Here is a 12,061-nt window from a genome sequence, read left to right on the forward strand (position 1 = left end):
ACTCAACCCATAATTAAATAATTTTTTTCTCTCAACCTTAACCCATGCACACGTAATCTGTATACAACCTAAACCCCTAAACCCTAGTCATCACAAAAATAACAATCAATGATGATGGTGGCTGAAAAAACGTCTGGCAATTAATACAACTACAATTTCCCTAACTAAGAGATGGCTCTAATTAAACACAATCGCCACTCACTTTAAATAATGATGGTGGCTAAAAAATAAAAATCTGGTTTGACAATACAAATACAAGTTCCCCAACAAATTAAGAGATGGCTCAAATAATTAACTCAATCACACTTTGCCGTATGACTCACAGAGAGTAGTATATTGTTTTGAAATATAGTATTATTGTAGGCAAAACAAAAGGTCCACTACCCTTTTACCGAGGAAAAAAGTCCATACCACTAGCACAACTTTAGGAAGAATTTACTTATATTCATGCATATTCCCCGAAGGTGTCATATCTATGTCTATCCTAAAAGCATAAACACAGTGATCAATTTGTTGATCCGAGAGGACCAGTATATATATAATAACCTTGCTGTCTAGCACCATAACCGTTCTTTCAGGACCCTTTTTCAAAGCTCTATGCAGTTTTGCTTTGGGAATTTCACCGTATAATTACTAGACTTCTTTTGGAGTGAGCATAGTGAACTCAAAAAGACTTATTAACGAGGGAAGAGATCAAGCAACAAGGAGAAAAAGGGCTGCAACTTGTACATGCATATGGTATCAAATATCAAGGATATATATCCAATCTTATTACATTAATTGTAAAAAGTGAAAGGGTCTCTCAAGGTTGATATATAGGGTAGCTAGCTAATTAGATCGATTATCTTTTGTTTTGGGATCTTGAAGTTGGAAAAATTATGGAGTTTGCCAGTTTCCATCTTCAGCAGCATCAGCTCCAAGAAGAATCTGCTCAGTTTAGTATAATTTCAACAACCCCACCACCTGACTCTAAACCTTCCACTACTATCACTAATCAATCATGGATCCCAAGCAACATGTAGTAAGTGCCTTCACTTCACCCCTTTAAGCAGAACTTAACTCTTGAATCTTGATTTGTAACACATATACCACAATATGATCCCCTTAGAATTGTAACCAATCATCTGTGTCTCAGCTGAAACTAATGAATTCTTTGAAGCAGGTGTTATGATATTTGAATTCTTTGAACCCCCCCTTAATTAAATATTAAAGAGGATAGCTTCTTATATCTCTATTTTCTCGGGCTTGTGGGGTTCCCTGTGAATGTTATTCAACAAAAAATAACTTCTTATGGAAAAGATATGAACATTTTCTTTTGAAAATATCAAGATATGGACATATATAGTAGAAAAAAGAGTGTACATCAGTTTGCAAGAACTCTCCACTACAAATCTTTTAATTATTAAAGTCTGCTAGCTGTAGTAGTAGTATGTCTTCAAATAATAATATTTATCTTGATTTCACATTTGACCATTTCATGATTATATTCTACAATGCTTTACTTTGATTGCTTTCTAGTTGTTTCATCTTTGAAACAGTGATAGCAGCCATATAACTTACACGTGTGTGAGTTTGTTTGCAGCAATGGTTATAACAGTGGGTTTCTAACTGATCAGAGCTTCACAAATTCAAGAGAACTACAACACAAGCACGCCATGACTGATTCACTTAGAATTTCAACAAGGCAAGCCTTTGGTTTTAACAATGGAAAAAGCCTCATAACTCAGCATCCAGTTGGTGATAATAATAGTCTCTTTCCTGCAAGAATATTCAAAGGTGAAATGATCGACAACACCTTCATGAAGGCTATGGAGGAATCATCACTAGTTCCAATTCATCATGAACCACGATATTCTTCTCCTAGTTTCTTATCTAGTATTGGTGTAACTGTTGGTGAAGAGTTTTATCCTAATGACAAGCCTATAGATGGAGGGACCCCAAGCAAGAGATATAATAATAGCTTTGGCGATGTTGCCTTAATTTCAAATTTACCAACCCTAGATATGGCCTCTTCCTTAGTTTCATGTTCTTTGGGATTAAACCCTAAAATGTTTGATCTGCATACAAGTTATGGTGGGAGTTGTGGAATCCAACCTGGCTATGATACTTTTGGTATTAACGAGAGCATATCTTTGAGTCACAGCTATGAGCATGGCCGTGAAAACAGTCCATCAAACAGCACAAGTAAAGTGAGTACTATATTTTCTCTACATCTTTTCTCATATGCAATAGATACATATGCATAAAATATAATGAATTAAACTTTTCTTATGACTTTAAAATCAATTTATATATATACATAACTTTTTTTCTTAAACTCTCATCTGACATTTTTATATGTTAATTTTAATTTAGGCAATTTTTTATAGCTCATGTTATTTTCTTTTTCTTGTGAATGTTTGGCTGTTTGTCAATTTTTTTTTATATTTTTTTTACATATTTATGCATTCATTGTAATAATTGATCTGTGTGAGTGTGTATGTATTTCATACCGTCTCAATAAGGATGTCTTATATTTTGTGTGTATTTTTTATCAATAAATATTAATTATTAACATGTGTTAGTTTTTTATAGTGAGAAAATTCAAATCCATGATCTCTTCTCATTGTTCTTCTTCCTTTTGAACTTGGCATTTTTGTAAGCATAAGGGCTAAAACTAGTTATATAGTAACTAAATTTGAGTAATATTTGAAACACGAATTTCGTTTTTACATTCTTATAAAGAAAATAATTAAGTCTCTTCGGTCCAATTTGATTGGATTAATTAACCTTTTTCCAGTAAATTATAGATTTCATCATTTGTAAGTGAAGTTGCAACGACGAAAAGGCCAAGCAATTGCTCTCCACCAAAAGAATCTGAAGCAAAAGCTAAGAAGTCAAGGCCATCATGCCCGCCCCTGAAGGTAATATTTTATGATAAAAAGTTGTTTAAATTGAAGTTTTGGGTCACTTTCATGTTTAATCAAAAAGGGCTGATCGATGTGGACTAAGTTTAAAGCAGGTAAGAAAGGAGAAATTAGGGGATAGGATCCAAACTCTTCAGAGACTAGTGGCACCTTTCGGAAAGGTACATCATATCTGATCTCTGGCCATAGGCCACTTATTAATTTGTGTGTGTCTATATTTTGTTTGTTTCACTTTATATATATAAATTTTAAGATTTTAACATGAGTATTAAAAAAATGTAATTAATATTTTAAATTTCATATAGAAAATATTATTTAACCTTTTAATATATATCCTTTAATTATTCATTTACTCCTAATAAACATTGAAAGAATAATTTTAATACATGGAGTATTGATAAAGGGTAGTTTTGAACAAAATATCTAATGAATTATTGGTTTTGTAAAATGATAATTAATTTAGAATAATTTTTTCCCTCTAAAATGTGATATTTAAAGTGGAACGGGGGGAATATATATTCAAAATAAATAATGTCAATAGTTTTCGGTCATATTATATAATTGATTTCCTATTATTATTATTATTATTATTATTATTATTATTATTATTATTGTTTTTTGCTTTTATTGATTAATTTGTTACTTTAAATTATGTTCTTTAATTCGCAGACCAGCACCGCCTCTGTCTTGAGTGAAGCAATTGGCTACATCCATTTCCTTCACCAACAAATCCAGGTGGATATTTAGACATTATTAGATCAATCGTTTTTAATATGAAGTAGTTGGTAATTAAGCTGCAAAATTTTAAGTGTACTTACAAACCTAAGGCTAGTTAACTAAAGGCCGTTAAACTATATAGAAATATGAAAATAAATAAATTCACAAAAATTACGTTGAAATAAATAAAAGTTTTAATACATGCCTTTAATTCTTACTGATAAAAAAAAAATCATTCTCGTTGTTCATTGCAGACTTTGAGCATTCCTTACATGAAATCCGCGCAAAGCAAGCCCTCTAGAGTGGTGCAGCTGGTAAGAAATGCATAAACTATATTTCTGTGCAGAATTTAACTCCTAGGCGAAGACTGGAGTCTTTAATTAGATGGGTAGTCATTAATTAGAGAATTTAGTTTTTAATGCATAGTTTTTTAGATTATACTGTAGATGTGTAGTCGTTAATTAGAGAATTTAGTTTTTTGAAGTGAAGAAGATATACTTTAAAATTACCTAAAAAAATACTTTAAAAAATATGAAAAATGATACATGAATCACTATTTATTTTAAATACTCTATCAATACTTTTCATTTTTCTCTATCTCTTTCTATCAAATCATCCTATTATACCTATATTTTTGCTTCTCTATAGGTGTTGAATAGATTTTTGGTTGTCCATAAAATTTTTTCCAAAATATATTTAGTTATAGTATATTTGGTAATTAAGAGATGGAAAATGTTTGATAAACAAGACAACACAAACGCTATCCAACACCTAAAGAAAAAAAAAAAGAAAAAAATATATAAACATAATAAGATTTATAATGTGATAAAAAAATTAAAAAAATAAGAAATATCGATGATGATATTTAATTTAAAATAGAAGGTAATTTGCGTATCATTATTCATATTTGATAATTATAATAGTTGAGATTGTACGTAATAATTTCTGTTTGATAATTATAATAGTTGAGATTGTACGTAATAATTAATGCATGAGACTATTTTTGCTCTAGTATGCATTCAGTCATGCGAAGTTTAAACGCACAGCAGTAAAAAGAAAAGGAAAAAATAAGTAGAAAGAAATAAAAAAATGATTATGACATCGAAAAACTAGCTAATTAATTAGAAACTCGTCATATATAGTCATTCGATACGTGATATAAATTACTTTTTGTTTTCTTGCTACATGCAGGATTCAAATAAGGTAGATAGAAGAGAATTCAAGCCCGACCTTAGAAGCAGAGGCTTGTGTCTTGTGCCCCTTTCTTACGCATCATTCATTCATCGTTGTGTTTAGACATTTTCTTATATTGTTATTAGTAACAGATGCCTGAGATAACCCAAATATTGAATCAAAAAATTTTATGGTGTGCTTGGTTTTAGTTTGTGAGCGATGACAATGTTGTAATGTAAAGTGTATAGAGGAGTGAAAATGATGATTAAAAAAAAATGATTTTCACCTCACTATATATATTTTGACAAATAAATCAATTTCGTTTTATTCTTCGTTACCCGCAAGCAATATGTTGACATTTCATTGAAAATACTTTTTTTTTTATTAATTGTAAAGAAAATGTTATTTCAAGCATATTAATTTTTTTTATGAAGTGTTATTTTGTGAGTGTTCGATTTTCATATATATTTAGAAATCCCCTCAATATATTCATTCCGGCTCTGTACGTCCAAAATAGGACTGGCTTTTGCATACATTTTTTATATACATGGAGAGCAAGTCCAATCCTAGAATGCTATAAGATGACATTTGTGGTATATTAGAGTTCACATTGTGAACATTTAATGTAATAAGATTCATTTGGGAAGTCTTCGGAAAGCCGAACGAAGAATTAAACCCCAGATAAATTGAGAGATTACCAAGCGAACTGCATTATAAAAACAAAATATTAAACACAAGAAAAAAAGTTCTATTATATATATATATATATATGTTTGGGCATAGTGTACTTACCAACTTCTTCTTCTTTTTCTTCTTCTCAATGTAAGCAGAAAGCTCCTCTTGCTTGGAAAGGGAATCCTCCAAAGCCTAAAAAAGGCCGAACCATTATTTTTTTGGTGTAAACTTTTTATAAAAATTTGTGCAGCAATAAAAAATGGTGAGAAAAAAAAATGCAAAATCATATCCCTAATTAAGATTATGCACATGGCTTATTTCTACAAAAATTTAAACTTGTGTAATTTTCTACTAAACAGAAAATTTGTGTAATCTCATAAAATCTGAGAGTTTCTATCTAATTTACCATAGTAGATAGATAAATGACATTGTAAAGTAGTCAAATATTATATTCTGTCTAAAAACGTTTTAAGCTCGCAATGTTTATAGATCAAGTTTTTTTTTTCATAAAAAAATACTAGTTTGTTAGATTATTAGTTTTTATTAACAAAAAGAATCAAATTCATAACTTTTTTGTCTTATTTTTTTTTAACTATTCAACTCATCTTATATTTAAAGTGTACAAATTAAGTTAAAATCATATTTAGTGCATTTTTAGATTAAAATTTGCAACTCAAATTGGTGTAGTTTGACAATTGAGTTTGCAAAAGCAACACGAGTCTTCTTGTCATAAAACTGAGTTTTCAAGCAAAATTTTCATGTGCACAGTACAAACGTACTTTGGGGGGATAATTAATCAAAGTATCAAACATGTAACCAAAATGAGTTTATGCTCCAAACTGAGTTTGGAGCTCCCCCAACAGAAGATCAAACATAGCTTTGTTTTTTTACCTTCTTGGTTGCCAAGAGTTCTTGCTCCAAAGCATCTGCTCTGCTGATAGCAGCATTGAGCATTTCCTCCTTCTCAGGTGGCATGCAGGTGGTCTGGTTGTTCATGTTGACCATTCTGTCTTCCAACTCAGCCATGCGTTTCATCACAGTCATGAACTCTTGAGCAGAGATGTTAGGCATAGTAGTCATTTCCTCTGTATTTGGAGCCTGCCCTTTATATTCGCCACCAAAGTTGGAGTAGAAGTTGGCGTCTGTGAGCTTCTTTGGCATGTTCTTAGTCATCCTCACCATTGTCACTATGCCCATCACAAAGGCCATCACACCAGTGAAGATTTGAGAGTTCACTTTTTCATGAATCTTGAACGAATCAACCATGGCGTATGCATCGACTGCTCCAGCTGCCATGAGTTGCACAAAAACACATCATTCATTTCACTTCACATGTTGTCATGAGTTAAGGATTTAGATTCAGGGAGTGACATTTCTGTGTTTTAATTTGTTATAGACACCACACAAGGTGACTTTATAAAGTTTTAGTCATTTAGGATCGAATATGCATTATTTTTTTCAGTTTGGACTTAAACCAAGACCACTGGTTAAGCTGGAACAATCTCACGTCATTTGATCTACATACTTGGTGGTAAGAATATGCATTATAAAAGAGTTAGAAAAAGAAATACCATTCTACCTTTGGATACTGCAAATTTCTCATTTTCTTCCATCTTTTTATTCCAAGCAGTCTTATCAGCCTCGGGGACAAAGTCCTCGTAGTTGTAAGCCTTAGAAGCAGGAACCTGTAATATTTTTTCAAGGTTTAGTACTTAAAGCTAATGGGGGCACTATTTATTTAATTCTTTTAATAAAAAAATAAAGGTCACATGAGACTTCCAAAATATGCAATCTTCTGTATAAAACAATGTCTACATGAAACAACCAAAATTTACTTCACTACATCATAGTTGAATTAACTAGTCTAGCATGTTTGATTTTTCCTTCTATAGTACCCTCACTAGCTATATTTTGTGATATGAAAGATTGCAGCTAAAACTATATGCGCTGTGATAAAGAAGTAACACTAATATGAAAGGTTTCTGCTGTTAACCATATCAAGCATGGATAATGTGAAAGATACTAATAACATACCTCGGCAAAGACAGAAGACAATTGTGCGGCGAGATTTGCCTCCAACTTGGGAGTCTCGTGTTCCTAAACATGCTTATTGATTAGTTTGGACGTTAATCAATAAGAGAAGGAATCAAGGGTAAAATTAAAAAACAACAAAGGATTTTGAATAGAGAAAACTTATGTACTATATAAAATGGAAATGCCAAATGAAAGCTGTTTTTCGAGTTATCTAAGTTCAACAAAAACATTCAAATAAATTATCTCACCTCAGAAGTTGTCTTCTCTTCCATGACAGGAACCTCACATTTCCTTGAACATTTGTGCTCACCATTTTGAACCATCTGTTAGTCCATATAGATATATATTAAGTACATAAACTTGCAAATCCATAACGTTAATTCGCTGAAAACATAAAAGAGGAAAACAAAAAGGGATTGCAACCCCACCTTCATTATATCTGCATCCTTCCAAGGGCCCTTATCAGAGCGCATGCAGCCTCCTTGATCAGCACAGGTGCAAGCACCTCCCAAAAACTCTGGCAACTCACTGGCAAAGCAAAAACCAATAGATAAGAAGATTGTCAACAAAACCTTAAGTCAATGAATGTTGATAAAGATTTTGAATACTAGAATGACAACTATGGGGCAGAAACAGGACTGGAATTACTTGTGACACAAGGAAAATCAGGTACTGCAATGTTACAGTATTTGTTAACATGAACTCACCTCTCATCAATTATCTCAAGCAATTTGCTTTGATACTTGTTGCCAAGAACCTGATGAATTATAAGCTCAATTAGATAAAATCCTATTTTCTTGACAAAAAGATGTAGATATTTAGGATAAGGTCTTTGTTCTCACATGGATTTTTGATGTGGTCTTTGGGTCAAGGAAGGATTTAACGGTGTTCCACAACATTCTGAATCCAGAACCTGCATTGATGATGAACATGCGGTTCAAGGTCTGCAGTGAAGCCACCAATTTTATGATATTACAACTCAGCAATCCACAATATTTATTTGCAACTAAACTTTTATGTAAACCTTAAGCAAAATACAAGAAAAAACATACTTCAGGGTAGTTGTCACCGTCAATCTTCTGAAGGCGGGTGATGAGCTCCCTGGCATGCTTGTTGAAGTTCTTAAGCCCCTGTGAGATAAAACATAGCAAGTTTTCATCATATTTTTCATATTTTACACATTTCTTTTTCATTCTCATAGATATCAAGGTTCATTTTGAAGTGTGAACTGAATAAAGATAGTAAGTTCAATTTGTCATGCTGGTTTTTTAACTTCAATATTGGAATGGCTAATAGATAAACTATTTCTGTTACGTACCACTCCTTGCACATCAAGGATGGTTGTGCTTTGATCGATGTGTTTCTTTGCAGCAATGGTGCAAGCCGCGAATTTCACATCAAATGTCCTCTCGAACTCCTTGACATGGTATTTGATATAGCGATCCATGGTTGTGACTTGCATCAACTTGGTGGCATCTACTTGGCCCAATCTCTCAATGTAAATTGGTCGTCCATCTTTATCAACTCCATGATGTCCTTGAGGATAATATTGCAGGACTTCATCGAGTTCCTTGAATTCAAAATCCTAGTATAAAAGGCACAAAATTAGTAAACAGAAGGAGGAGCAATACTATAAACAAGTGGGGAAAAGGGTCAAGTATATGATAAAACTAGTAATAAATCCCCTCATTTCTCACAAATATCATTGTTATATATAAAACAAAAATACCTCAGTGATGGTGTCAGCACCAAATTCCTTCCTCCATTGAAGCATGTCAGACCACATTTGCTTAGATTTCTCAAGGTCAAATTTCCTGGCCTTCAAGAATCTGTTCAACAAAATGCAAGTAATGCAGGAAATGTGTCAAGTTCCTACTCATAACCAATTGAATCAATATAATATTTGGTCCCTTAAAATGTTTTTTCTATTGCTTTCCTCTCTAAAAATCTCTGCCAATACGAATTGATTTCTAAATTTATCAAGGAGCTAACAAATTCATCCCTCCAGTCACCAACTTGTAAAGACAAAAACATTCAAGGATCAAAATAACAAGTAACATAATTGGGGTCCAAATTATATATTTACTCCATAACAATTATTTGTAGGAATAACCCATGAATGCAAATTTGAATGGAAAAACAACAGATAGTTAGAATGGACTCATTAATGCAGATTTTAAAATTAGGTAGCATTGTTATTCACTCTTACAAAGATGAATAGCCTCAACCAATCTGATAAATAGATGACCAACCTTGTTCAATCTTTAGGTGAATTCTAAATTATATCAAAATCTTGTGCCTCATTAGTAGGAGTTAAGCAAGATAATTAAGGTGATCACCTAAGCAACATGTGATAGTCATCGTGCTTCTCAGGGAGTAGCTCGTCCAAGACAAGAGCTTGACGGAACTCATCAACAGCTTTGGACTCTTCAGCATCGCGGATATCCTCGATTTCAACCGACATGACCTTGCTGCTGCTTCGCCTCTTACTCCTTGTTAGAGAATTCCTCAGCATTTTCTTCAATGAACCAACACGGTCACTCTTTTCAAGAGCTGCAAACCATCACCACAGTTGGTTCAGTTTTTTTTTTTTTTTTTTACCAAATTTCTGTGGTATTTTTACCAATGGTCACACTGAGATTAGAACCGACAACCTCAATATAGTACTCAAACTCTCTACTACTGAGCAGATCCTAGCTAGTAGTAACTTTCTATGATTTTGATAAGAGAAACATACGCTATTTTCTAATCAGATTTGGAATTTCAATTAAGTAACATATGTTAAACCTTTATTACACGAATAATGAGTAGAATCTCCAATTCTAATCAGAGAACAACACTAAAAGTAAATAAGAAATTGCACTTAAGTTTTGTACTTTTTAAAATGTAAGTTGTTTTTATCCAAAAATAATCTCAACCAAACATGTAACCAGCAATTTAAGATTAATTCTGGCAAGAAAGAAAAAAAAAAGAGAGAGAGAGATGGAAACTGACATGTCTTTGGAGACAGGGGTCCAGACATGGTGTGGCTTTTGTTGATAGCTTCTGCTGGGTATTCAGGAGAATTATACACTTGTCATACGAAAGCAGAAAAAAAACATAGCACTACCAAATGCCCTGCATGCATGCAAACAAATAACCAATCAGTAACAATATTCCATTAAACACAAAATAATGAAATTAATAACAACACCAACGTGCATGGCATGCATGCATGCAAACACACGAGATTTTAAAGTTAAAAAAAAAAAAAAGAAACGGAACTGAACGCCGAGAGATCGAGAATTGAAACTCTAAAGAGGTGTACGAGTATCAAATGGGTTTTTGCAAAAAAAGAAAAGAAAAAAGGAAGAAATAAAAAAAGGGGTAAAATAGAATATGATCACCTCGTGAAAGCGAAGGGGACGAGGAGAAATGGAGGAGAGAGAGAAGTTATAAGAGAGAGATAACCCTGAAAATAGGTTTTCTTGTTTCAGAGACAGTGAGGGTTTCACGATGGGGCATTGACCAAGTCACAGTTCTCTAATTGGAGAAGAGATAGATATAGTAGAGAAAGATAGATATTGAAGAAGGGGTTTGGCGAAACGTAAGGCTGTTCCATTCATGTTACATATTGCATCCATCTCTTTCCCATGTTGATGTCTCTCTTCCCGTTTTGCCTCACCTCTAATGTTGATTTATACACACTAATCCAAATTAAATTTTAATTTACTAGGTTTTTTTCATTTATAAAATTTAAACACTTATAAAGGATTGTTGGTTAATTTCTTTTTGAAAAATATAATTAGTCATGAAATTTTTTCTTTTAATCGAGAGATCTTACTTAAATGAATTGAGTCACATACTACTTTGTGATCAATGAATTGTTGGTTATGAACCCCAATTATAATATGTCAAAATTTTTAAATTTATCACTAATGTAAATTCAAATTATGCACCAACTCAAAAGAATTCAAGAAGAGATAATGAAGAGAGAGAAAAAAAAGCAAACCAAGAATGAAAAAAACAATTTAAAACAAATATCAAGATCCATTAAAGAAATCTTAAACCAATAAATCAATTAAAAGCGTTCAGCCTTTCATGAAGGCTTCACACAAAATCATCAAAAGTGGAAAAGAAACCTTAAACCAATAAATTAATTCAAAGCGTTTAGCCTTTCATGGAAGTTTCACACAAAATCATCAAAAGTGGAAAGAAATGAAAATCAGATTAAAGAGACTAGGCAATGTCGTCGCAGTGTTGTCTTTCTATGGTCCTAAAAAAATGTCTCCCTAAGGTCATCTAAAGCCTTAGCATATCCACCCATGACTAGATGTTAATTAGCCTAATTACAAATTAATTTCACAAATTCTAGTTGAATGATAAAGAAAAACATGTTTGCTATTGTCCATGAATTATTCAATCCTACAGTTACATGAATTGGATTTTGTTGTCTTCATGAAATAAGATTTTTCTTGATGATTTTAAAAGGGATCATTTTGTCCTTAATATTTTTTAGAAAAGTTTAATTCAATTCTTGATGTTTTTAATTGGGTTCATAATTTGTATTTATTTTC

General features: G+C 32.3%; 2 protein-coding genes across 2 annotated transcripts; one reads left to right on the forward strand and one right to left on the reverse strand.

Annotated features, from left to right (window-relative positions):
- Positions 1 to 466: 466 nt before the first annotated feature.
- LOC100785177 (uncharacterized) lies at positions 467 to 5,225 on the forward strand. The gene is made up of 7 exons (XM_014768525.3): positions 467 to 1,021; positions 1,583 to 2,189; positions 2,790 to 2,903; positions 3,002 to 3,067; positions 3,576 to 3,641; positions 3,878 to 3,937; positions 4,815 to 5,225. The coding sequence occupies exons 1-7, from the start codon at positions 879 to 881 to the stop codon at positions 4,917 to 4,919; spliced, it is 1,161 nt and encodes a 386-aa protein (XP_014624011.1). The 5' UTR covers positions 467 to 878; the 3' UTR covers positions 4,920 to 5,225.
- A 32-nt stretch (positions 5,226 to 5,257) lies between these two features.
- LOC100785716 (phosphatidylinositol/phosphatidylcholine transfer protein SFH12) lies at positions 5,258 to 11,157 on the reverse strand. The gene is made up of 14 exons (XM_041010492.1): positions 10,500 to 11,157; positions 9,845 to 10,058; positions 9,235 to 9,334; positions 8,824 to 9,090; positions 8,558 to 8,635; positions 8,348 to 8,449; positions 8,213 to 8,262; positions 7,934 to 8,033; positions 7,754 to 7,828; positions 7,506 to 7,568; positions 7,051 to 7,156; positions 6,363 to 6,760; positions 5,589 to 5,663; positions 5,258 to 5,502 (listed from the first exon to the last, which is right to left on the reverse strand). The coding sequence occupies exons 1-14, from the start codon at positions 10,525 to 10,527 to the stop codon at positions 5,491 to 5,493; spliced, it is 1,668 nt and encodes a 555-aa protein (XP_040866426.1). The 5' UTR covers positions 10,528 to 11,157; the 3' UTR covers positions 5,258 to 5,490.
- Positions 11,158 to 12,061: the final 904 nt, after the last annotated feature.

This window comes from Glycine max, chromosome 16 (genome assembly GCF_000004515.6).
Source record: "Glycine max cultivar Williams 82 chromosome 16, Glycine_max_v4.0, whole genome shotgun sequence".
Lineage (NCBI taxonomy): Eukaryota > Viridiplantae > Streptophyta > Magnoliopsida > Fabales > Fabaceae > Glycine > Glycine max.

What these genes read in the sequence shown, in the direction of transcription:
- LOC100785716 (XM_041010492.1), bottom strand. Translation starts at nt 10,527, where the DNA reads ATGTCTGGACCCCTGTCTCCAAAGACAT. An exon ending in GTGCTGACACCATCACTGAG is followed by an intron (nt 9,091 to 9,234) that starts GTATTTTTGTTT and finishes CTTTTATACTAG; the next exon opens with GATTTTGAATTCAAGGAACT. An exon ending in GAAATTTGCAGTATCCAAAG is followed by an intron (nt 6,761 to 7,050) that starts GTAGAATGGTAT and finishes AACTCATGGCAG; the next exon opens with CTGGAGCAGTCGATGCATAC.
- LOC100785177 (XM_014768525.3), top strand. Translation starts at nt 879, where the DNA reads ATGGAGTTTGCCAGTTTCCATCTTCAGCAGCATCAGCTCCAAGAAGAA. An exon ending in TGGATCCCAAGCAACATGTA is followed by an intron (nt 1,022 to 1,582) that starts GTAAGTGCCTTC and finishes GTTTGTTTGCAG; the next exon opens with CAATGGTTATAACAGTGGGT. An exon ending in CCTCTAGAGTGGTGCAGCTG is followed by an intron (nt 3,938 to 4,814) that starts GTAAGAAATGCA and finishes TGCTACATGCAG; the next exon opens with GATTCAAATAAGGTAGATAG.